This window comes from Falco peregrinus, chromosome 14 (genome assembly GCF_023634155.1).
Source record: "Falco peregrinus isolate bFalPer1 chromosome 14, bFalPer1.pri, whole genome shotgun sequence".
Taxonomy (NCBI): Eukaryota; Metazoa; Chordata; class Aves; order Falconiformes; family Falconidae; genus Falco; species Falco peregrinus.
Genome location: NC_073734.1, coordinates 4831757 through 4855687, shown reverse-complemented (window position 1 = coordinate 4855687; position 23931 = coordinate 4831757). Strand labels below are relative to the sequence as shown.

The window sequence follows — 23931 nt, the reverse complement described above, 5'->3', positions numbered from 1 at the left end:
AGCTAAGTAGGAGTTTCACGAATAAGGGAAAAGAAATAAGTATGCCTGGCTTTGAAAATCTGTGCCTGATGTCGTAGGTCTCCCTAGCCTAAAATCTTCTCTGACTCTAGCCTGTTCAGCTTGTTATCTGTTTTCCATACTTTCCTCTGTAGTCGTGCTCTCTCCGTTAAGGTAGCAGTCTCTATCCAGTATTTCATGGCTGTTCCTTATCATATTGATTAAATTATAGCTTTTGTGATCAGTAAGTGGAAGAAGGTCTTTTCCTGTCTTCCCTCAATAGAGCAATTTCTGGGACATTTTATGTCACAGCTCTGGCACTCAGCTTTCTTAAGCTCTTGTCCTACATGGTGTGGGTCTCCTAGTATGAACAGCTCACTGCACCTGAGACTTATCTTGTCCCATATATCTATATCACTTTTGATTTATCTTTGAATTAAGTGACGACCTGGAATATGCCATGGATTACACTGAAATAGTTAAAATTCCTAGCTAGACTGCTTTTCTGTGAGAGTTGTCTCTGACCTACAGTTGATTCAGTCACTTCTCTAAACAGAGCACCATACAATGTGAAAGTCATTAAAATGTATTTATGAATGAAATATGGACATTTTTTCGAAATAACCGCAGAGCATATGACTGTTTTATGTAGGACTACACAAGTACTTTTGTACGTACTGACAGCTGAAGTCGTGTCAAGAGTTAAAGCACAACTATTTTCATTGGACATTACTGCAAACATTTATAAACCCATTTCTCTGTGTAGTGCATATTAGTAATAGATTACACTGAGAAATGTGGTCTCAGTATTTACAATACAGAATGTGCTTTCCATTTGCTGACACCTATGGAAAGGAAACTGTTGCACAGCAGCAGATGATAATTTCAGTAGATTTTCCTCCTTTCCGACTTCCACCCCCTTTTTGGACACACAATGTAGGGGTTGTAAAGCCGTCTCTAACGTGCTTGCCGTCACTTGCCAGTAGAAAAATCTTGGGGCCTTTAAAGCACTTTTGAATTAGCTTTTTGATGCCAGTGTTTTCCTCCTGTATGTTCTCTACTTAATTTCAAATAGCTTTTTGAACAGATTGGAACTTAAATGTGTTTAAAAAATGATGATGACTTAGTAGATACAGGACTCCATTTGCCTATGTTAGATCCGTAACCTGCAAATTTCAGGTTCTGTGGACTCCAGGCTCATTTGTGACAAAGTACAAAGCTCTTAGCCTGTGCAAAGCTGGAATTTTGCAGTTGTAGGCTTCAAATGATTTGTCTTAAAGGAACAGACCGTATCTTGTTTGTAGGACAATACAACAGCTTAAGCAAGTACTTCACAGGATCAGGACCCTATTTGAGAGTAAGACTGAAAACCCAGTAAGTCAAAAAGATTATTTTACTTTGCAGGGTACAGAAAGGAACTGATACCAAAAAGAATCCTTCAAGCATAGTCATGTTGAGTAAAAGCATATATTACAGCCTTGGATTGTTTTTTGAACTGCAGTATTGCGTATCTCAATCTGGAAAGTTTAGAAGTACTGACATTTAGAGAATGTTAAATGTTGAGATAGTTGTTTTAATTCACGGGTTTTGAATCTTCGAGTTTACGTTAAGTGTTTTTTCTGCAGCCATAAGGATTATAAATTTCTCTTAACTTACAGTCAACTGCTAGTGCTTTAAGCAAAATATAAACCACACTGAAGCTTACAGTGAAATGGTAAACGTATGTAGCAATATGAGGAGGACCTTGAAACAGCTGACAGTGCACATGTTTCCTTCCCAGTTGTAAAGCCACTTGTCCAGATGTCGAAACAAGTATTTCTTGTCATACCTGAAAAATAGTCTTTTTGCTCCCTCTGTTTCTTGTATAACTAGGCTTCCCCGTCGGGTGCAGAGGTTGCACATGATAATGAACCTGGTTTGAGTTGGCCGTGGGACTCAATCCATATGAGCTTTGTTTCAAAACACTCGGTTCAACTCACGAGTCAACACTGTGTTTATATAGCAGTTTGGCAACTTAGCACCAAGTGCTGGAAAGTGCATAACGTGGCTCTTTAAGTGACTTAATACTAGTAGTAACGTGTCAGAAGATTCTAATTTTGTGTGTTCCATTTTTATTGGTTTCTGATGAATTTTGAACTAAGTTTTAAGAGGCTTTTTTTGTAGGGAGATACATGTATCTTCCTACTTCTAAGACTTGCACATATTGTGGGGCACTATCAGTGAGAAATAAAGCTTTATCCAGTTTTGGCTTTGGAGTGCTGATCCTTCTGTGGGCTACTGTTGAACAGCTTGAATGTGATAGTGCAGTTTCCATGGATGAAAGTGTGGATTAGAAAACTGCATAGTCTGCTGACATTTTAAAATATATATGTACGATTACTTAATTTTGTAAATGGTTGTTGAAATCACATCACTATAGTTTTGGCGTTTTTCATAATGTCATTGTATTCCTTTAGGCAGTGTCAAGCATGAGGGCGGTTGTAAAATTTTCACAGTCGCTTTGTTAGTCTTGTCTGTGAGTGTGTCATCTGCATTTTCCAGAAAATAGGGATTTATGCTGGTTTTCACCCCTTTGTGTTTCTCTCTAATTACAGGTCATCTATTTTATAAATTTGGAATCACAGAATCTGACTGGTATCGAATCAAGCAAAGCATAGACTCCAAATGCCGAACAGCTTGGAGGAGGAAACAGCGAGGGCAGAGTCTTGCTGTGAAAAGCTTTTCAAGGCGAACACCTTCATCATCCTCTTACAGCGGTTCAGGTAAAAAACAAAACAACACCCCCCCACCCCCGCCCCGCCAAAACGCAAACAAACCCCAACAGAAATGAAAACTTACAGTAATAATGCCCTTTGTTTTTCAATATATCTCAAAATTATTTCGATCTTTAAGTTATATTTACAACAGGTGCATGTAGTATCCACAAATATGAGCATTTTTGTGTAACAGAGAGAAATGGAGAAACTCATATTTCTCAGAATTGAATTTTTGGAGTGTTTTTTATATTAGTGCATGTTTTTTTTGAAGTACCATTTATCACTGGCGAAGAGGCCTCTCTATTACCGTGTATGTATGTCTGCGCTGCTACTCAAGGAGTGTATCCAAGTGTACTGAGGCCAACCCGTTGTAGTTAAATCATCATGGGCCTTCAGGGCAAGCCAACCACCTCCTGGTACATTTGGAATCCTTTGCTGCCTCACGGGGCTTGTGCTGAAGTACATGCCTGGTAGGTTGAGATTCTAATCCTGTTTCATCTATGAATTGCGGTCAGGCTCCTAGTTGCAGTGCGTTGCTGATGCTGGAAAGGAAGTGAGATGCGTGTGTGTGTTCGCAAGGAGAAGAGGGAGAAGGGAGTCTGTCTCTAAAACAGTAGTAAAGAACAGGTTTGCCAGAAATGAAAGTGTGGCACATTCCAGTGTGTGAGAAAGATTGGTTTTGCTGATTTGTACCTCATCTGAGCGCCTGGCATCACTGAGGTGCTTGAGAACATCCATCCACATGTGTTAACTGAAAAAATCAAGCACGTGCAGCTCTGTGCGATCATATGGGTTTTTTTACCATGTTCAGTTTTTTGAGTGGGAGGTCAAAATGTTTCTGCAACTGATGTTCATAAGAGGACTCAAGCGAATAAATCTTTCTCAGTCTGTTCACACCATTTAGTAGGACGTGCTAAGTTTTGTTCCTGAAGTATTTTCCTCTGAAGAAATAAAATATGTTGTAGGTGATTCTATATTTCCATATAGGTATGTAGGCATGAATAATAATAACAAATGAAAAAGACTGACCTAAGTGTTCTCATAGGACATTTCTGGCTCATGCTTTTAATATAAAGTGGTGTTATGGGACGTTTGTACATCATATATTAAAAACAGTGTTTTGGAAGTGAGCCCAAAGAAAAGGAAGTAAGTTTATTTGCCTGCATAAAATTTTTGGTTGCATGTTAACACTAACCACTGTATCTCATGCAAAGAATGCCAAAATCTGCTTTCAATGGAAAATTTTATGTGCTGGAACTGGGAATCATATCCAAAATTCTCAAATTAAAACAACTAATCAACGTAATGATAACCATAAGCCGTATATGTTGATGCGATTTTTAGTTTCAGTCTCTTAGCAATTGGTATTTTAGAATAAGAATGCAGTAGTAAGTGGATATTATGGGCCTGTGCTCATTAGACCATACTCCTTGACTGTTGTTGAGATTTATTATTAGAAAATATTAATCTCCTTTATTTATTTAGAGATTTGGGGAGACCAGTGTAGAGACGTAAAACACAGACTCAGTGAATTCTTGTCTTCAGGAGGCCATAAGATAAGTTTTGGTGGAGTTTTCCTGTTGTTGTGGTTAAGCTGAAAACTGAAATTTTCCCCCCAATTCCGCTAACCTGATTCGTAAGTAAATTGTTGCATGGGTACAAAGACACCTGAATTAAAACCTGGGATTTCAGCAGCATGTTATCTGAGCAGGTGGGAATAGCGTGGGACAGACACTCATGAGCTGGTTCTGCAGGAGCCACCTTGGTGTTTTGTGTTGTGCACCCAGGCCAGCTCACGTCGCTGGGGCTGAGCTGGCTGCTGTGGCCCATCCGTCTCCAGGATTTCCCCAGGAGTTTTTATGCCACCTGCATCTCCCACCGTACAGGTTGTCTCATCTCCCAAGTCCCCTAGATAGCAAAGAGATGGCTGCACGTCCTTATAAAGATGTCTTTGGTCCTGAAGATGATGAAGGTCAGCTGAGGCATCTTGGCATGTCCTTGGCAGGTCTGTATAGACTGCCCAGCCAAAAGTAGAGTACTGGCAATAGCATTAACAGCTGCCTTTGGTAATGGTGTATGAAAATGTTCCCATGGATCCAGTCTTTTGTTAATTTTCTTTGAAGTATTGCTCTTACTCAGGATGTCATTGGCTTTGTTTTCTGGGAGGCTGTAAAGATGTTAGATGAATTCACCACTATGTTTGCACCCACTGTGAAAAAGCTGTTAGAAAGACAGACTGCTTTTTAGAATCAGGTGGTACTTTGAAAAACTAATTTCATTCCAAACTCAGGTGGGAGTGGTATTTCACCTGAAGAAGGAAGAGGAGGTATGAGGAAAAACCAGAGAGTGAGTTGAGATGCTGAGTGAGTGTATCAGGAAAAGAAGAAGAAAAGATGGAAGGACAAAATGTAGATTCACACTTGTTTAAAAAGGTAACTTTTGCCTGACAGGGATGTAATTTCACCGAACAGTGTTCAGGTGACTTCACAGACTGCTCAGACTGCCTTTGTGGTTTGACAACCCTGGAACCCCTCAATGGAATTACAGCATCATAATTCACAGGCATCTGTTCCTTATTATACACACTGTGTAGTGGATATAGCAGAATTCCTGCTGCCAGCTAGCAGGAAAGAGAAGTAATATTTCACAGCTCTGAAGTAAAGGAGGTCTGTATTTCACAGTTATGACAACATAGCTGTCAAATATGGCTTTTTAAAGTGTTACATATGAACCCAGACAGTTTTTATGGTAGCATTTGTTACAGGGGGCAATTTAAGGTGAGCCTTGAACAGTCTCAAATTCAGCTACTTGAGAAACTGTCTGTCCCGCTATTGTTAGTTACAGCTATTAAGATCAGCTTCTAGGTGCTTAACGTCAGGTCTCTGCCCAGCCCTGGTTGCTGCTGTCTGCAGAATACCTGTGTTTTGTTTCACCTCCATGTCCGTTCACATGTAACAGGCACTGGAGTTGTTTATCTGTTGGGTGGAATATAGCAACTGCTTCTCACGAAAGATATAATGGAAAAAAAAAAGCTCTTAAACAATTGTGAACGGCTACTGTGTCATGCTTACACGGTGAAGGATGAGAGGACGTGCAGTGTGGATTCTTGCATAATGTTCTCTGAGAAGCTCTGGCTTTGGCTCCACTCAGGATAAGACTGTATGAATTTTATTCAGAGACGCTATTGTTATTTAGTTTGATCAGGACGTGTAGTAGAGCCTGGTTCTGTGACTAGTCAGTTTAGGTGACTGTGCACCTTAAGGTAAGTGTGTCAGCATCCCTGATAGTTTAGATACAGCAGTGGTGTCGCACATGTTCAGTAGGAAAGCACTTTTCATTTCTTCTAAACAAGCATTTCAGATTATGTCACGTGGGGGAAAAATTCACACTCTCTCCCCTTTTCCCAGTTTAAATATGATAAGCCTAAGCTATTTGTGGAAGTAATTAAACCCACGAATTCTTAGCTAAATGATGATAATTCCTAAGGAAGTTTCAGTGCTTACTCTAGAAGATATTCCAATAATCTTCATAAAGCACTTCTCTTTAAGGTGCACTGTTGCCATCAACAGATGCCTTGAGCAGCCCTGTAGCATCACAGTGTCTGCCATGCAGTTGAGCTGTTCTGAAGATATCATTAAGAGGTTGAAACACTGTTTCAGTGTCCTGAGTGTGAATGAACGACCACCACTTTCCCCTTATGAACTTTTTCTGGAGTTTGGTAACGTTTTCCCATTTCTGAACTTGTGATTGTAGAATTTCATATTAAAATTATGTTCAAGAGGTGCCAAAAAAAAGCTCACATCCAAAATTATTGTCTTTCATTGGCACAAAGTAATATTTTTTTCATCAGCTATCTCTAGCAAGATAGCTTTCTGTTATGTTGTAGTACAACAATACATGTTTCAATCAGCAGAAATATGTTGGCACTTCCTTCAAGAGTGTTGCAAAGGAGCACCGTTCTCTTATGCTACAGAATATTTTCTTAAATGCTGGTATGCTAAAAGTCTAGAATAGCTTAGTATTTTCTGTTTGGCAGTGAAAATGGTTGAATCTTTCTACATATCATTAAAAATAATATTTCTGTTAGTCCTGAAATAGTTTCAAGTCAGCATGGTCACTGCCCTGCTGGACATCCTCCCCTGTGAATTAGGGGACTTGATTTTCCAGAGCTGCCTTTTAGCAGCAATGAATTTGCCTTATTTAAATAAATAAATGTAGCAGCCTGAAACTCACCTGCCTGTGACCTGACTTTGATTTCTCAGGCTCTGAGGAATCCTGAGGGTGGTTGAACACCGTCACAGGTTGCCCAGAGAAGCTGCAGAGACACCATCCCTGGAGACAGTCAAAATCCACCTGGCCGTAGTCTGAAGCAACCGGGTCTGGTTGCCCATGCTTTGAGGAAGGGCATCGGATTAAATGATCTCCAGAGGTCACTTCCAAACTCATCTATTCTGTGATTTTGTGATTTTTATGAGTTACTGCACACATAATAATTCTGAATTATTTACGTCTAAAGAAGATTACTGTTCTTGAGCTTCGTTCTTACGTACTTGTTGGACGTGCCAAAACCTCTAGGCTTTTTCTGCTTGTTGTGTGTAAAAGTTTATGTAGCACGTGGCTTTGATTTGAGTCATGCAGTTAAAAAATGATAACAGATTTCCTCTCTGCTGTGTTTATCATATGGAAAAATTAGCCATGCAAATGACATAGAAAAGCAGAGGCTGAGCCCGTAGTCCTTACGTAGCCTTACAGATTTTTGGCGTTGTACTTCTGTGATAGTGTTCAAGTGTTAAGAGCTCAAGGGGAACTGATCTACAGACAAAAACATGTTTAAGGAAGCTTGTAGGAAAATATGAATGAGTATCTCTTTTCTGTCCTTCACCCCCGATATACTAATTGAGATTGTTCTACATTTAATTGACTGTGCAGCTTTACAGTAGCCACAAGATTTATGGGTTGCATAAAGTTGTCGTGGCAGGCTGTTGTGTTTAAGCAGAAGTTGGCTTTCCTTATTTTATCTGGCTCTTCTGTTTGAAGCTGTTGCCTTTTGTTGCAATTGAGGTATTAATTGCTCAGCTCTTGTTGCTTGTTAGAGCCAACAGTTTGGTCCTTAATGTGTGTTTTTTCTCTTCTGTTTTTTTCTGACAAGGGTTGTACACATGGCTGCCATGATAATTTAGCTAGATAGTCTTTTTAAAAATGCTAGCAGTCTGTGGAGGGAAGGCAGTAGGAAATGAGGTTTTTGGGAGGAGGATTAACTGAAGAGTGCCTTCTTCCTTTCTTTTAATTTCTCTTAAGATTGTTAAAGCTGTTATCACGGTTTTCCATGTTGGAATTTTTAATTAGTTCTATGACTTTGGGATTTATATGTAGACTTAGGCTGAAGTGCTCAGCCTGTGCTGAGATGTCACATATAAAAGTGGATGTGTAGCCAAATCTTCAAAGCTGTTCTGCAAAATTGGAGGCATTTAGCATGGGATGAGTCAAGTTGAGATAATGGTTTATGGTATACAGTTTTATTTCTATTAATTGTTCAGTAATGGAGTTTTTCCTGCTTTTTGTTTTTGAGGACTGCTTTGCTACATCTGGGCATTAACCTTTCCTTGCTAGGACTACACAGCAAGAAAATTCGTCCTAGTTTGTAAGCAGAAGTGTGAGGCTGGGAGGCCTATACACTAGGAAAACAATTTTGAATAAACATATAAGGTGACTAAGTGTGAATCCCCTGTTCTACAGAATCTGTACCTCCTACATTTCCTTTCAAAATGAGAAGCCAGATGCTCAACAGATAAATGTAAAGTAGAATAGGAAAGAATTGGAAAATGACAAAGGTTTTTTGCCTTTGAAGTGAGAATTTTAAAACTGATCATAGTTGAGAATTAAACACACGTATTCTTGAAATGGTTACAAATTATGTTTGACAAATCTAATCTTGTTCAGCAGTGTCCGAGGAAGCTTAGCTTTCAGAGGTGTGGCAGAAGTAACTGCTTCAGTGGAGGTGATTTTGCCAACTCTTGAACATTTGTTGAGAAGACAGGCTCACCGGCTAAATTTTCATTGACTCATACGCACATGCAGTAAACAAATGGAAAATGTCAAAGGTCCAGTTCCTCCTTGGGAGGAAGGAATATTTCAGCAGTCAGGTCCTGTGTCCCACCCCCTCCCCATATCACAACTTAGTCACCTGTGGAATGGTCAGTGCAGCATCTTCCATTCTGTGTGGGTGGCTGCAGAGCTGTTCCGTCGAGTGGAGGGTGCTTTGGGAATACCATGGCTGATGTGCTCAGGAGTGGCACTGCATAAGCTGTTCGGTTGATGTCAGAGCACCCCTTTATAACTAGCGCGATGAAACATTTCAAGGCAAGAGTTCAGCTGTATGGCTTCCCAGTGCCAGGGATTCTCTAATATATCAAAGTTATAAATGTGGGGCTAGATAGTTTACATGATAGTGATTTATAACTGTTGACATATCCTCTATTCAAGCTGTGTGCTATTCATGTTTGTGTTTGTTTTTAATGGGGAATGTTTAAAAATGGATAAATATTACTTTTGTCTGGTCAGAGATTTAGAGGGGAAAAACAATACTTATAAAGGATGTTTTGTTTTCAGACACTGTTGAATCCTCTCTCTTCTTTCTTCCTAAGAAGAAAAAACTCCCCACCAAAATCCAATAAAAAAAGAAAGAAAACCCAACTGCTGTTTTTGCAGTGAAGCCAAACTGAAATCTATTTATAAGTGACCATGTGAGATGTACAGTGTGACTGCATTCAGTCTGTGTCTCCTGTTCCCACCTCTGAAAAGCATAATAATTTCTGGCATCTGTGAAGCAAAAGATGGTTTACAAACACAGGCTTTTGGACTTTACAGTTACATTATAGTCTGCATAAAGATATATAAATAAAGATGCATTTATAAGTTATATTATAAATGCGTCTTGTAGGGAAGTGATCTACAATGGAAGTAGAGTGACACTGTGTCTTAAATATTTCCATTATTGTTTCCAGTACTTGGGACATCTTGAAAGCCATATAGTATTGAATGTTACTACATGTTGGATGTTAATGTTTTACATTACCTTGTAGCATAAAAGTCATTGTCAGAGCAATAAATAATCATAGAAAAATTGTAAAAGACTTAGTGCTTCGGAGATTTCATTTGTTGTATTTTTGTGGCACAGAAAAAGGCAAACGTTAAAATTGTTTATAGGAATACTGTATATAAAAGGTAATTTATTCAAATAGTACGTTATTCTGAAAGTCCTTTACGATAGTCTTGTTCTCCGATGTGTTTGAAATAAGTAAAAAGAAAGGGAAGAAAACTAGGACTGATGCTGAATCTTAGTACGATATTATTATGGTATTGGGACATTTCAAGGTTTTTCCTAGCAGTGTGTACTTGAAGTTGTCACATGTGTTGCAAAAGCATCATTGAGTGGTAGCCCCAGGTTTTTTCCTGATTCCTAAAAGGATATAAGGTATCCAGCAATACACTTCCTTGCTAGTGGTGTCTTAATCTGTAGGAAGATCCATACACGGCATTAATCTCTGGTCCATTATGTTCTAATTCATCCTTTTAGTACAGAATTATTGACATTATTAGTCTTTGAGTATCACTGACATGGAATGCATTAAAAAAGTAACGTCCTCCCCTGTGCGCGCCCCCCCCCCCCCCCCCCAAAAAAAAAAAAAAAAACCCAAACAAACAAAACCCAACCCACAAACCCACACCAAAAGGTATGAATGCTTTTATGCTAAGAAAAATTAATTGCATTGAGTTCTTACTTACCTTTTTTCCTCTTTGCATTTAGAAGAATCCTTTCCCTGCATCTGAAAACCTAGAAATGAATCTGTGATAAGTCTATTTCTAATGTAAATCGTTTGCCACTTGAAATCATGTGGTGGTTTTCCTGGTAGCTGTCAGTGTTACCTGAAGATAATACACATGTGTCTTTGTTTTCGTAGGGGCATTTTCAGAAGGCTTCACCTTGCAGTGTGAGGTACTGTTTAAATTCATCTAAGTAATGAAATCCACCTGCCATGAGGTTAAAAAAAAAATTCCAGGCTCAGTATCAATTATAGATGATGGATCTTGAAAAACAACTGAGATATATCCTTTATTGATAAACTTCAGTTTACAGGATGGATTTTCAAATGTATCCTTGTGGTGATGTGGCAGTAAAAGTTCTCAGCTACATGGGTGCACAAAAGTGTTGAACTGCTTAGGAAGTGTATGCGTTTTTGCTGTGATACGACTTTTACAGTTGCAGAATTGTTAATCTAGATTAAAATGATGCTTTTTAAACATATGCTTTCTGAGAACAAAATAGCCTTTGGAACTCCTTTGGGATTTGTAGCACATCTACAGGTGAGCAATGAATGTGCGTAAGAATATTAACATATGAAAGATCTGCATCTACTTACTGACTGCATTTGTTTTCCACAGTGTTCAAGTATGCATTGTTGCATGGCCACTGGCATGGGATATACACATATAATAAAGCTGGATTTTTGTGTTTCTTTCAGAGGGTTCGCAGAGTTCAGTTTCAGCTTCTAATGAGATCCAGCAGAACCAGCCGCAGGCACTACACTATGCACTAGCCAATGCTCAGCAGGTTCAGATCCACCAAATAGGAGAAGATGGGCAAGTCCAAGTAGTATGTACTCAACTTTTTCTAAATTATGTCATTTAAACAATCTAGGTTATTGCAAACTTGGGTTCAGTTGAAATATAATTTGTTATTTAAAAAAAGTGACCTTTCATCACTTCTTAAGTATGATTTTCAGAAAATAAACATTGAAGTCTTATGAAAAAGTTTTAGAATTATTTGGCAGAAATCTTCATGCAGGATTTGCTCACGCAGTTGTTGTAAATGAATGCACATTCATTACTGTGTGTAGAACTGACTGGTCTCTACCTGGCTGTTTGCTTGCACTTGCCATAGTATTAATAGCGGACCTACTAAGAGCACGATTTACGCTTCAGAGGTAGATCTAGCTCAGACTTACAAAACAAGCATGCATTTGTTTATTTTCATTTAAAAAAAAAAACCCTGCATTCTCAGGCATTTTTGAACATCTGTTAGCTGAATCCTTTACATGTGTATTCATTTAGATGCATGTATATATGTAAAAGATATAAATATTGACATTTTTTAAGTCTGAGACTCCTGCCATAACTCAGGCCATGATTATTTTTATGTATGGTTTTAGTGTACTCTGAAAAAACTCACCTTGGCTTTAGTTCCTGTGTGCCACAGTTTGACTACAAGGATTGTTTTAAATTCCATTTTTAAAAAAAAAAAATGTACAAGGAAATAATGAAATGATGGATTGTGTGGCGTTTCTGACATGCAGCATTCAGAAAGAGTGAATTATATCTGCACACTCATTCTTTTGTGGTAGAAACCTGAGAATTTAATGTGTGAAATCTGTCTGCCATGAGTTTTCAAAAACCTCAGGCTTTGCAGTTCACAGTGTTGATACGCAGTCATATAAAACACAGCAACTTTTTTACTGATGGTATTAGTGTTTCGAAGCGACCCAGAAGTCGGAGTATGGGCCAGCACATGACTGTGCCTGGCAGTGGCCAAGCACAGAAAGAAACGTGCATGGACATGTGTGTATCCCTTCCCCACGTTCACAGAAGCCCACTTTCCTTAGAAACCAGGCTAAAGAAACAGGCGGAAATGGGCAAATAAACAAGAATTTTTAAGACCTATTATTCAACAACATAAACTGTAGTACCCAGTGGTCTGGCTGTTGCAAAGGTTTTATAGTCAATGCTGTTACAAAGGGTCTGAAGTAGGATAGTAGATCATCTCTGGGTAGATACTTAGAGTATTCTCTCCCCAAGTAAGAGGCAATGCAGGGGAGAGGGGGCAAATATGCCCAAGTAAATACTTTACACATGAAGAATGAAAACTCTCTATCAACACAAGGAGTGCTCGTCTAGTCGTATAGAGCCGCAAATAGCCAGTGTGGAAATGGTGAAGTTGCTCAGAAATGTGATGAAGAAAAAAGGGCGATGAAGGTCAGGTGCTTTTGTAATGCTATCAGAAAAGACACACCTGTAAGTCTGCTGAAAGGTTTACCTGAGAAGCAGTGGAAGAATCAGAGGAGAGAAGTGTCATGGAAATTGGGTGAAAATTTCAAGATGTGTGGCCCACAGCTGAGGGCAACTGACAAGAGTTTAAAAGGAGGACTGAAATATATTAGCCAGAATGTTTTTTAAGGAGTGCATGGAAGTGGAACGGGTTTGAGATGAAAGTGATTGAGAGGAATTCCAGATAGCAACTGCAACACTTGTGGAGAGGAAATTGCAGTAGAGCATATTTTTCCAAAGTGAAGAAAGTTGTGTATAAAGAAATGAAAGACCTGAAGTGTGGGTGTGACAGGTGCTAGGAACCATTAGCTGTGAGATTCAGATAGGGTTGGAAAGTCATAGAATCATTTAGGTTGGAAGAGACCTTTAAGATCGAGTCCAGCTGTCAAGCCCACCACCACATCACGTCCCGAAGCACCACATCTACACATCTTTTAAGTCCCTCCAGGAATGGTGACTCCACCGTCTTTCTGGGCAGCCTGTTCCAATGCTTGACCACCCTTTCAGTGAAGAAATTTTTCCTGAAATCCAATCTACACCTCCCCTGGTGCAACTTGAGGCCATTTCCTCTTGTCCTGTTGCTTGTTATCTGAGAGAAGAGACTGACCCCACCTGCCTAAAGCCACCTTTCAGGTAGTTGTAGAGAGCGAGAAGGTCCCCCTGAGCCTCCTTTTTCTGCAAACTAAACACCCCCGGTTCCCCCAGCCGTTCCTAAGAGTTGTGCCCCAGCCCCTGCCCGGCTCCGGACACGCTCCAGCCCCTCAGGGTCTCTCTGGCCGCGAGGGCCCAAACCTGAACCCAGCGTTCGAGGTGCGGCCTCACCAGTGCCGAGCACGGGGACAGGCACTGCCCCGGTCTTGCTGGCCACCCCTTTCGTGTTCCCAAGGCCTTGCCCTTTCCTGTTACGTGCCTGGATACCATATGACTCAAATAATTAAGTTAAAGAGCTAATTCTGGAGAATGATTGCTTAATGGAATAGATCCTAAATGCTTTGAGTTACTATTCTCAAACTTGGAAGAGGGCTAAAGAGAAGTTCAATAAATGAACTTGCAAACTCTCTTTTCCCCTCCTGTCAGTTGTTGAGAGCATCCTCTGTGAAATAATGCTCTTTCTGCAGGAACTGGGTGTAAAGGTTCCATTTCCGCTTTGCTTTTGGCGTAACTTTACAGGTTTATTGTGTGGATTTCTTTGTCTCTTGGTTTCTCTGCATATTTTATGGAGTATATCTTCTTAATTGCTGTAGGCATCTTTTTATGAGATTTTTTTTTAATTGATGACTGAAAAGTCTTTTTCAAGCCTTGAAGACAAGATAGAAGGGAAAACTTTATGAAATACATGGATATAATGACAAAACAACTATGTTTATAGAAGTGATGAAAGTTTGCCTCATTAAAGGATCTGGAACTATCAGTTATCCTTTAAATTGATTGTGAAATCCAGCAAAAATCCACTTCGACCCACAACCACTATCTGCATGTTTTTATAAGTTGTTAAACATGTAGAGGGGTCCTGGGTTGAAACAGGACTATGGCGTTGCTGTTCCAGCTCTAGGGAGCGATACACGTAGATCAGGCAACGGTCGTCAGTAAGGCAGGAGTTATTTACACTATGTATGTTTGAAAAAAACAATCAGTATTGAATTTGTGAACAAACTAAAAGGACTGTCCTTAAAGGCCAGTCATATATCTGCGAAAGATGAGTGAGCAGTTCTTTTTTGGAATGCTGCATGATACAAAGGTGAATGAAGTCACTGTCTCCCCCCTCCCTTTAGTTAGAAAGGTTTGCTTATATTTGAAAACACTATAAATGGATCTTTTAAATGTTCAGTGCTTTTTCCTGGGAGCCCTGAGAGTTTGATGTTAAGGAGGGAAAGTGATTCTAATCTCAACATGGACTGGGCTGTGCTATAATTTTATATACAGTCCCTATTGTCAGAGTGATACTTTCAGTATGTTTTTTCTCCCTATAAATAGACAGTTTCCTTCCAAAGGAAATGAAACTGTTTGAAATAGAGGGATCTGTGTTTCTTTGAAAATCACATGCAATTGTTCTTGTGTTATAAAATAAGAAGAGCCTTTGACAGAATTCCAAATGATTATCTTTAATCTCTGTCTCATGCAGGCATATTAAAATGAACACAAAGCCTTATAAACCTTGAAGTAGGTTATTTAGAATCCAATCTCCATTCAGGTAAATCACAGTAGCCAAGACTTTGCCGGGCTAGTCAGGATGCAGAGGAATTCTGTCCACTCTCTTATCTGTGCTTGATCAAATGGTAGGCTTGATACTGTTCTGAAATGGTGGGCGTGGTCAGCAATACATTAACATTATTAAAACTGTGAGGGCAGATTCTCCACTGCCATAAACCACTGTAACTACATTCAAATTAATGACTTCATGCCGATTGAAAGCAGCTCGAGAGAGAGTCTTTAGCATGATACTGTGCTTCACGGTAACTATGTGAATGTGCAAGGATACGTGTACTTACAGGTAGCATTTAAAACCTTGCTCTTAGCGAGTAGTTAGTCTTGGTGTATTTGTTTTAAAAACTGAGTTTCCAAGGTCTTCAGATGCGATTAACATTTCAGACACAATGCTAATCTACCACAGCAAGTTAGCTCCATGCTTTATGTATCAATGACAAATGCAGATACCATGTAATATATAACATACAAATGTTATTTATTATTATGCCTATTTTCTTTCCTCTTATGTGAAAATGAAGCATTCTTTCTTCAAAGTCACTCTGCTTACACTTTGCATAAAAAAACTGGGGAAATATGGATGCACTTGGTTTTTTTTAAAGCCATCTTTAATGTTTTAAATGGAATAAGCATTTTGCTTCCATACACTAAGCTGTATTGAATCCAAGGTAACAGCTTCTTCCTCTAGTTGTGATTTTCTTCTGATGCTCCTTGGTGTTTTCTTTTGTTGCGGATCCCACAGGGCCATCTCCACATAGCCCAGGTTCCTCAAGGCGAGCAAGTCCAAATCACACAGGACAGTGAGGTGAGTCAAAAAATTTGGTTGCCTGTGGAACAGATGTTGGTTGGCCAGGACTTGCACTGCCATTGAGAAGTGATATTATTTTAGTTAGGTTAACACTCAGTGTCTTTAACTGTGGGAACCCGGTGACCAGGAGTTGGAGAAACCTTCAGACGCCATTTAGTGAAGATATATTGCAGAATGAAGTGAACTTACTTACCTTTGGTACTGATCAAGTAATCTGGCACTGCTGTATTTGCACATCATCATTTTTTCCATAAAAGTAGCACAGTAGAATCAAAATGGATAAATGCAATACTGAACACTCCAATTTTTGATCTTTTTCTTCCCCCACTCGGGCAAAGCAGCGATTAAAGCCAGATGAACGTGCCCGAGTGAGAGTGCTATTGTAGGTTATTTAAGAGTATACAGAGGCTCCTGACTGCTGTTAGATTTCTTGTACACTTAGCATGTTTGCATGAAGAAGCAACAGCAAAATAAGGCTAAACATAAATGCAGCCTACAACTACAGCCTACATAAATACAGACTACAACTTTAATCTGTATGATTTCCCTGTAGAGTTTTTTACTCAACGTTAAGCATATCTGCTTGTGGGTTAGTTTAATCCATTTTCAAAGTACCTTAAATCACATCTCATAAAACCACTTTTGGTGCAAAGGAATACTGTTAACACTGGGAGCTACTGTAGAATAAATATTATTGTAAATATTATATAAATATTTTAGTTAAAGGCAGTGTCCTTTGAAGAGCTTGTCAGACCTAGAGAGAAAAAAGGAAGGATCAAAATGTTCCGAGTCTGAAGGAATGCATAGTGTGCTACAGTAAAGCTGAGGCAGTTCTTGGGTAAAGAGCCACTGGAAAAACTGTGATTCAGCAGATACTGGCTGTAATTGATCCGGAGGCTCACGCACACCCCAGTGTCTGTTGGCTTCAGCTCAGGTTCCCGTATGTAAGACTTTTAAGGACTACATTTGCCTGTGACAGATGAAAACATCTGGTTTTAAATTTATTACAGTGTACACAGCTTCAAATAAGAGGAAGTGCTGCCAGTAAGAGAAAATGCAGAAAACATGCAAATCAAAGAATGCCTCAAAGAAATGTGCTATTTCACTGCAAGTCTCTGTGTTTGGGAAGCTGTTTCTTAATCTAAGTGTACTTTTGAAAAGACATTTCTGAGCATATGAATAAAAACTTTTGTAGAGATACTGCTTTCCATTTTAGATTTCGTAGCTACAGTTTCCTTTAAAATTCTTTACATTATTGAGAATTTTTTGTCATAGATTTCAGTCCCGTAATGGAACTGTGTTGGTCTTTGGTAATGAATGTTGATAAAACCCCTGTTAGTACAGGCAGTAACTTTAGAACAACAAATAGTAAATAGCATTCCATACAAGTAGAAATGTTACACTTCTAGTTTAGTAAGGCTTTGACTTAAATTTGCAGTTACATATAAATCAGGAAAACCAAAAATCTTACCTGCAAAGCCATCCCAGCAAACTTTGCACAAAAATACTGTACATTATATGGTAAATTTCAAAAAGCAAAACGTGCTGGTGCTGGAAAACCTCCTTGCTTTTTAGTCTGCTTATCCTTTGTGGTTAAAGTGCTGACCATCGACTTGTAGCCGGGTTGCCAAAATAACCCTCAGCAGAATTTCTTAAATTGATTTCCTTAATATTGGAGTTGTTTAATAATGAGATGAGAAACAGGCTTTTTCCAGGACAGATCAACTTTTTAAATTCCAAAGTTGTGTTTATTGTCAATGCTCTTATTTTACAGGGAAACCTGCAGATACATCAAGTTCATGTGGGTCAGGATGGGCAGGTAGGAACAGAACTGAGTTTTAAACAGCATTTTACCTTGGTCTTGAAAATTAATGTTGCAGTTGGAATGATCTCACATTATTGGTGGCTGTTTTATAGAGCAAAACCTGTTCTAGTCTTTCTGTTTAAATAAACAACTTGCAAAATGATAAAACATAAGCTAAGTATTTTGTCTGTGGACTCAAAGTATTTCACCAAGCTTATTTCATTACTCCTGCAAGATACTTTATCGCTGTGTTTTATACTTCCTTGTCTTTGGCTTCTTCACTCTTACATTTACTAACTGGATTGATTACGTTGTGTACAGTATGTTCTTTTCTCTGTTATCAACTGTCACCATGGCCAGATGTGGACTGCAGTCCATGCAAACCTAAGAACATTTATTGCTGAGGTTTAAGCAGCTATTTTTCATTTTATGGCTGTCTTGGGAGAAACAGATCTTTCACATCTGCTTTTCTTCTTTTTGAGAAGATGGCTTTATTAGGTGCTTATGCATACATGAGGTAAGAAAGAGAAGCTTTTACTTTGAGTGGTGAGTCAATAAGTGATTAAATAAGCAGAATTTCCATGTCAGGTGTCAGCAAAATTGCTAACATTTGATCTCAGACATACTTTACTAAATGTTGAGCTATATTAAAATATCCACAGCACAAAAATATTCCTGTAAGAAGCTTTCTAGCTAGGCCACTTGAATAAATGTTACACAAAATTTTTTCATTCCTGTTGAATATTAACAAGTTGTGAGACATATGGCTAGAACTTTAATACTGCCCTGAAGTGAAAAGGCTCACATCATGAAGGTTCTTGAACTCAGAGGCCTTGAGAAGCTACCAGTACTCTGAACTTTTGACCACCTACCGTATTTATGTGGGGAAGCAGTCTAACTTAATTAATTTTTTTTACCTTTTAGATATTTTATATATTTTCAAATATTTTAATTTTTTATTTTTTATATATTTTCATATATATTTTTTAAAATTAAAAAATATTTTAAAAATAATAATGAAAACCTTTTAAGTGTTCTTTACTGAGTCTTTAATCAGAAGTACTTTCATAGAAGTGAGACTAGGAAAAGTGATTGGTTTTGGAGATCTATCAGAACCTTTGTTTTAGTACTTATTGTTCTTCTTTCCTTCTTTGTGAAATACTGCTGTCCAAATCATGTTACCTTACTAATACTGAGTGGCGTTATGTCTCTCAGAGTGGCATTAGATTGTTACTTTTTTTTTTAAATTACAATCTAATACCATTATTTTTCCCCTTGAAATACCTATTTTTAACATCCCACAAATCACTTCTCTCTTTCCTAAATAGAACCAAAGAATGCAGTTTAAAATGTTGTGAGTTCATGCTGTTTCTAAGGGAAACGCTTGGATGGCTGTACATTCCTGAAACCCTTATTTTAGGCAGGGAGAGGTGAGTCCTTTCATACAACAATAGAATTCAGCCATGTCTCATGCTGAAATAGTCATGAAGTAAAAAACTGTGAACTCTAGAGTAGTAAAATGCTTCGGAACTAAATACCTGTAAGTGGAGTCTTGCTGATCATCTGAGCAGTTGCATTAGTATATGGAGAATAAGGCTATACTGGAAGAAACATGTTTTAAAAGTACATGTTTGTAAACGTGGATATACATGTGTCTGTGCATATATATGGATACGTGGTACATGTTTGGTGAAGTGTGTGAGAGCACGCACAAGATAGGGAAGAAAAGCATGATTTAATTGATGATTTTTTTTTAAAAAATCAACATCATCGTATCTATGTAAAGGCATCTATACTTGGCAGTATTATATTTATGGTTGGACTCGATCTCAAAGGTCTTTTCCAACCTAAATGATTCTATTATTTTAATCTGTGATTGCATAGCGTATCATATTTGGGATAATCTTGGTTCTGCCGAAGTGATTGTGGCTATACGTGTGTATGCAGGAAATCAGTTTAGCATCCAATTTTTTTTTCCAACTAACTGTACTCTGGGCCCTGCTTTGAAACTTCCCGTGAAAACAAATGGTGAAGTGCCAAGTTTTTTCTTCTGCATGCAGCTAGCTGCATTTTGGTGCAGAATAGTTACTTGTCTCTTGAGCATGGACAGCTAGGTGTTGTCAGGCTTCGGCTGGCATCTCTGCAAATTCAGAGGAACCCTCAAGCTCCTCCAAAATGATTTGCTGCCTAACTGTTTTCCAGTGGACCAAAAACTAGGAGCAAGCGAATATTTAGGGGACTTTTCTCTCCATTCTGCATGACGTATGGAAACCTTCATCAGCAGTTTAAGCCACGTGGGGCTGTTTTGCACTGCAGCGGATGAGTAGCACTCACATGATTCCTTGCAACAGCAGCAGTGTGTGTGTTAGGTAGGGCGGTAGAGGGGAGGTCTGTGGCTCAACTGGCTTCTGCTCATCAGCTGATCTGTGTTAAGTGACCATTTTTTGAGCTATTAGCTAATAAAAATTGCAAAGGAAAATGAGTTAAACTAAATTGTGTTTGTGGTTTAAGAATGGAAGTTGAAACTAATACATTTTCCTTGGCACTTGTAGTGGGATAAGAACACAAAAACCTGTCATATGATACGGTTCAGTGGTAATGTAAGTCATAACAATCTAGTAGCTTCCAGTCATCTGTACATGACCTGTGATCAAAGAGACCTCTGTAGTTTTCCCACCTGTCCGTTACTTTTCAGGAGAGTGGCTTTTCCTTCCATGTTTTGAACTCTAATGCATGCTGCCAGGGGACATCGAAGAATATTGATAATAAGGAAAGTGAATGATGTGGGCTTGTGTTACTGAATATTTTTAGCTGCCTAATATATACTTACTAATGGTACTGGATCTTAGCTTGGCTACTGAATATTCCCTTTGAAAATTAATCTCATGCTGCAGTTTTCCACATATTATTGTACACTTAACAGATGTTAGACATTCTCTCTATTCAGGTGAGGTTCACTAACGCTGCCTGATGCAGGCTTTCTCTTGAACCGCGAGTAAAAGGTTTACAAGAACCTGGGACTGCAAAGACTAAAGTTGTTAGCTTTGTATGAACTAAAGTATAAAATGGCATAAATCTACTGTGAAATTTTATGGGTAAAATTTCCAAGGTGATAGATGTATTTTAAGCTTTGTGATACTAGCGATAAATACTCGCTTCTCTGGAGAATGCCTCCACTTGTTGCTTTTAACACCCCCCACCCCCCCACCCCCCCCCTTCAATTGTCTGTCCTGGTAGTTGCACTGAATTTAGGTTTTGTTTTTCTGGCATCGTTGTTCATGGAACTAATGAAATCATGTCAAAAAACCCGCTGTCTACCTACACATGTGTTCTATTAGCTGAAAGTCTCATATTTCAGTGCACGTTTAATAAAAATACCAAACTGAAAAAATAATTAGACTTTATATTAACTAACACTTGAAGCCTTGGACTAATGGGAATTTCTTTGGACTTTGCATTTTATACTTACGAATTACCAGAAGTTTTCTAATTTACCTCTCTCTTTCCTCTGGTTACCTGCCTTCCTTTCTCCCTAACTCCATCCTTTCTGTCCTTTGAGCTTCAGTGTTCTCATCCCAGGAGGTGTTCAATGGGTGTCCTGGACAAGCTGACGTAGTGCCACAGTGTTCACGAATATACGTGGGGTGTATATATATAAATATATATATGTAAAAACCGGAAATTCCGAGTAGTTTGACATTCCTTGATTCTGCATTTTAGACATTGCATTTTTGTACAGCCTTACAGCCAGAGTTTCTCTAGCTTAGAAATTAATTAAAATGACACCAGGCAAATGGTCTTCCACTAATAGCCTTAGTTTTTAAATTAAAAAGTTAATGCACTTTAAAATCTAAAATATGATCATACGTATTCCTGGAGAGCTGACAATTTGTTCTGCTCAATGAATGAAAAAATTAATAAGAGGAGCAGCATGTAGTTCATTTAGTATCAGTTTCTGTAGTTAAAGAAGCAGGAGAATCCAGAACAAACAGCATGTACGATAGGTTTAGCAGCAAAAAGCTAGCCAGCATAACGTGCTTTTGTAGTATCAATCATCTTACCCTGTGCATATGAAATGAACATGCAGAATTGCTTCTGCTACATCATTTTTCAAAAAGAAACTTGGCATCTTACACATCTGTAGACACAGTCTCTTGCAGATAAGTTTGTAATCAAAGTGGTGCACTGAGACCCATCCATAACTGTTGAGTTACATATACGTAGAAGGAGAGGGAATCACATTAATAACACATTTTTCTGCTGCTTAATGAGGTATTTGTATGGAGCAGGGATTGCATTATCTTTTTCTGAACTTTGGCCTTGCTGTTCTGAGCTTTATGACAGCTCTGAGGTCTAGGAGAGTTCAGATACAGGGCTGTGGAGGTAGCTCACCATGGAGGCTTTAGAAAAGCATCCTCATATGTGTAAGGATTGTGTGAGAGTATATGAATCTGTGATTAGAAAAGATATTCTTGGAAAATTGCTGTAGTGATGGAGAAAATATGGTAGATTTGAGTGCTGCGAAGTAGCAGCTAGCTGCTGTTGGGCCTGAAAGGTTGGAAAATAGACGTGTATGAGAAACAGATCAGTGAGAGTTTGTCTTTAATGTCCTCAGGAGGAGTATGAATCTGATGTCTCGTTCAGATCTGTTTTCAATACACATCGTACACGCTGTAATATAGCTCAGAAGGAGATATGACCTCATCACCTCTCTTTGAAACATCTGTCCTATTTCTGTACTCTGCTGAAGTCTGAAGTAAAGGGCAAGCTGTTAAATCTTAGAGGAATGGAAAAGAGGTTAAAATGGTTCCAAATGTTCAGGGGGAAAAGAACCCCTATTCTAGTAATTGTGTGTAATATCCAGTGAATCGTATTTGCGACTAGGTCAAACTAAAATGAAAATAGGTTGGTTTGTTTGGAGGAAATTATGTACAGACATACGGGACAGCCTTAAACCGAGTCTTAACATCTAGTTGTTGTATCTCTGTTTACATCCCTGATCGTTACCAAGATACTCACACCTTGCTTTTCAGTGAGGGCACCACGTTTTTTTAAGGTCCGATTTAATCTGTAACTCAAGCATGATTTTCAGTTATACAAACAACAATGTGTGGAGTATTAACTTTGGCTTCTGCTCGCTTTTATGCATTTTGCAGGTGTCATTTGATTGGGAAAGAAATTCTTCAGTATATTTTGTGAATATGCATTCTAATTGCCTTTACTAAACCATTGGAATAGATACTGCAGTTTCTATCAATAAGAACAACTTCCATAATAATATTTTATCCAAAACAGAGGAGAGAGCCATCTTCCACAGTTCTTCATTTTCATATAATGCATCTAATTAAAAAGTTCTAGATTTTAAAATACTAAAATTCTATATTTGAGTTCCTCAGTCAAGAATTAATACAATAAAAGAGGTTTTTTTCCTGTCCCTAATTGTTAAGCAGTAGAGGGCAGTAGTATTAAGATGATTGTCAGTTACTTTCTCTGCGAAAGCTTGAAGAAATGAGGAGGAAATTTGAAGTGCAAGAAATGTGCTGCTCCGACATCAACCTTGTAAACTGTCGTACCATGGGGACAGAGACACAGTGACAGTGTGAGTTTTCCTGCATGCCTTGCTGCCGTGGGGTCTGTGTGTGCACGAGCGTCTGCCTGTGTGCAAGTGAGAGGAAGGACGAAGACGGCAACTTCTGCCGCAGCTGCTGTAGCGGATTGAAAAGGCTTTTTCTTGTTTCAGCTTATCTGCTTTGAATAATATGCCTGGAGAAACAAACAGGATTGTTAGAAGAAAACCAACCAAATTAAAGCCCCAATAGAGTTCAGCTGGAACTTAAAAACGGCTCGTATGGTTTTGAAAAGAAATAAAGTATTATTTTTAACGGATACTTCTTCAGTAATATGTTGCACTAAAGTCTTGTAGGTCTGCTCTGGTTTTAGGAGCAAAAATGAAGAGAGCAGTTTTGAAAAAAAAAGCGAGCTTTATGCACATTTCATGTAGAAACACGGTGTATTTATGGATAAAGTCAGATTACTTAAAATACTTCAGTCTGAAATTTTAATTACAAGAATCTTTTTTTCTTGAAAATAGTCCTCTGTGCACATACACTCTAATTTGGCATTCCACAGAAGAGGTGTTTTCCCCTTTGACTGTTCCTCAAAGCAGATCATCAAAAACACTCGCCATAAGTTCTGAAAATTCAGTTTGCTAGAGAAAGTTTATTTTAGCAAACTAAAATTAAGACATTGAATTTGGAAGC

At 38.5% G+C, this 23931-nt stretch overlaps 1 protein-coding gene across 6 annotated transcripts in view; it reads left to right on the top strand.

Moving 5' to 3' along the window:
- Positions 1–23931, top strand: part of BANP (BTG3 associated nuclear protein) — a 152549-nt gene that overhangs the window by 65420 nt on the left and 63198 nt on the right. For 4 of the 6 annotated variants that reach the window (XM_055818582.1, XM_055818579.1, XM_055818580.1 and 1 more), the window contains 4 exons: positions 2592–2759; positions 11276–11406; positions 15793–15864; positions 17642–17686. In XM_055818582.1, coding sequence (XP_055674557.1) covers positions 2592–2759; positions 11276–11406; positions 15793–15864; positions 17642–17686 — 416 coding nt within the window. The remainder of the gene's footprint in view (positions 1–2591; positions 2760–11275; positions 11407–15792; positions 15865–17641; positions 17687–23931) is intronic. The other 2 variants (XM_055818583.1, XM_055818581.1) reach the window with 1 other exon arrangement.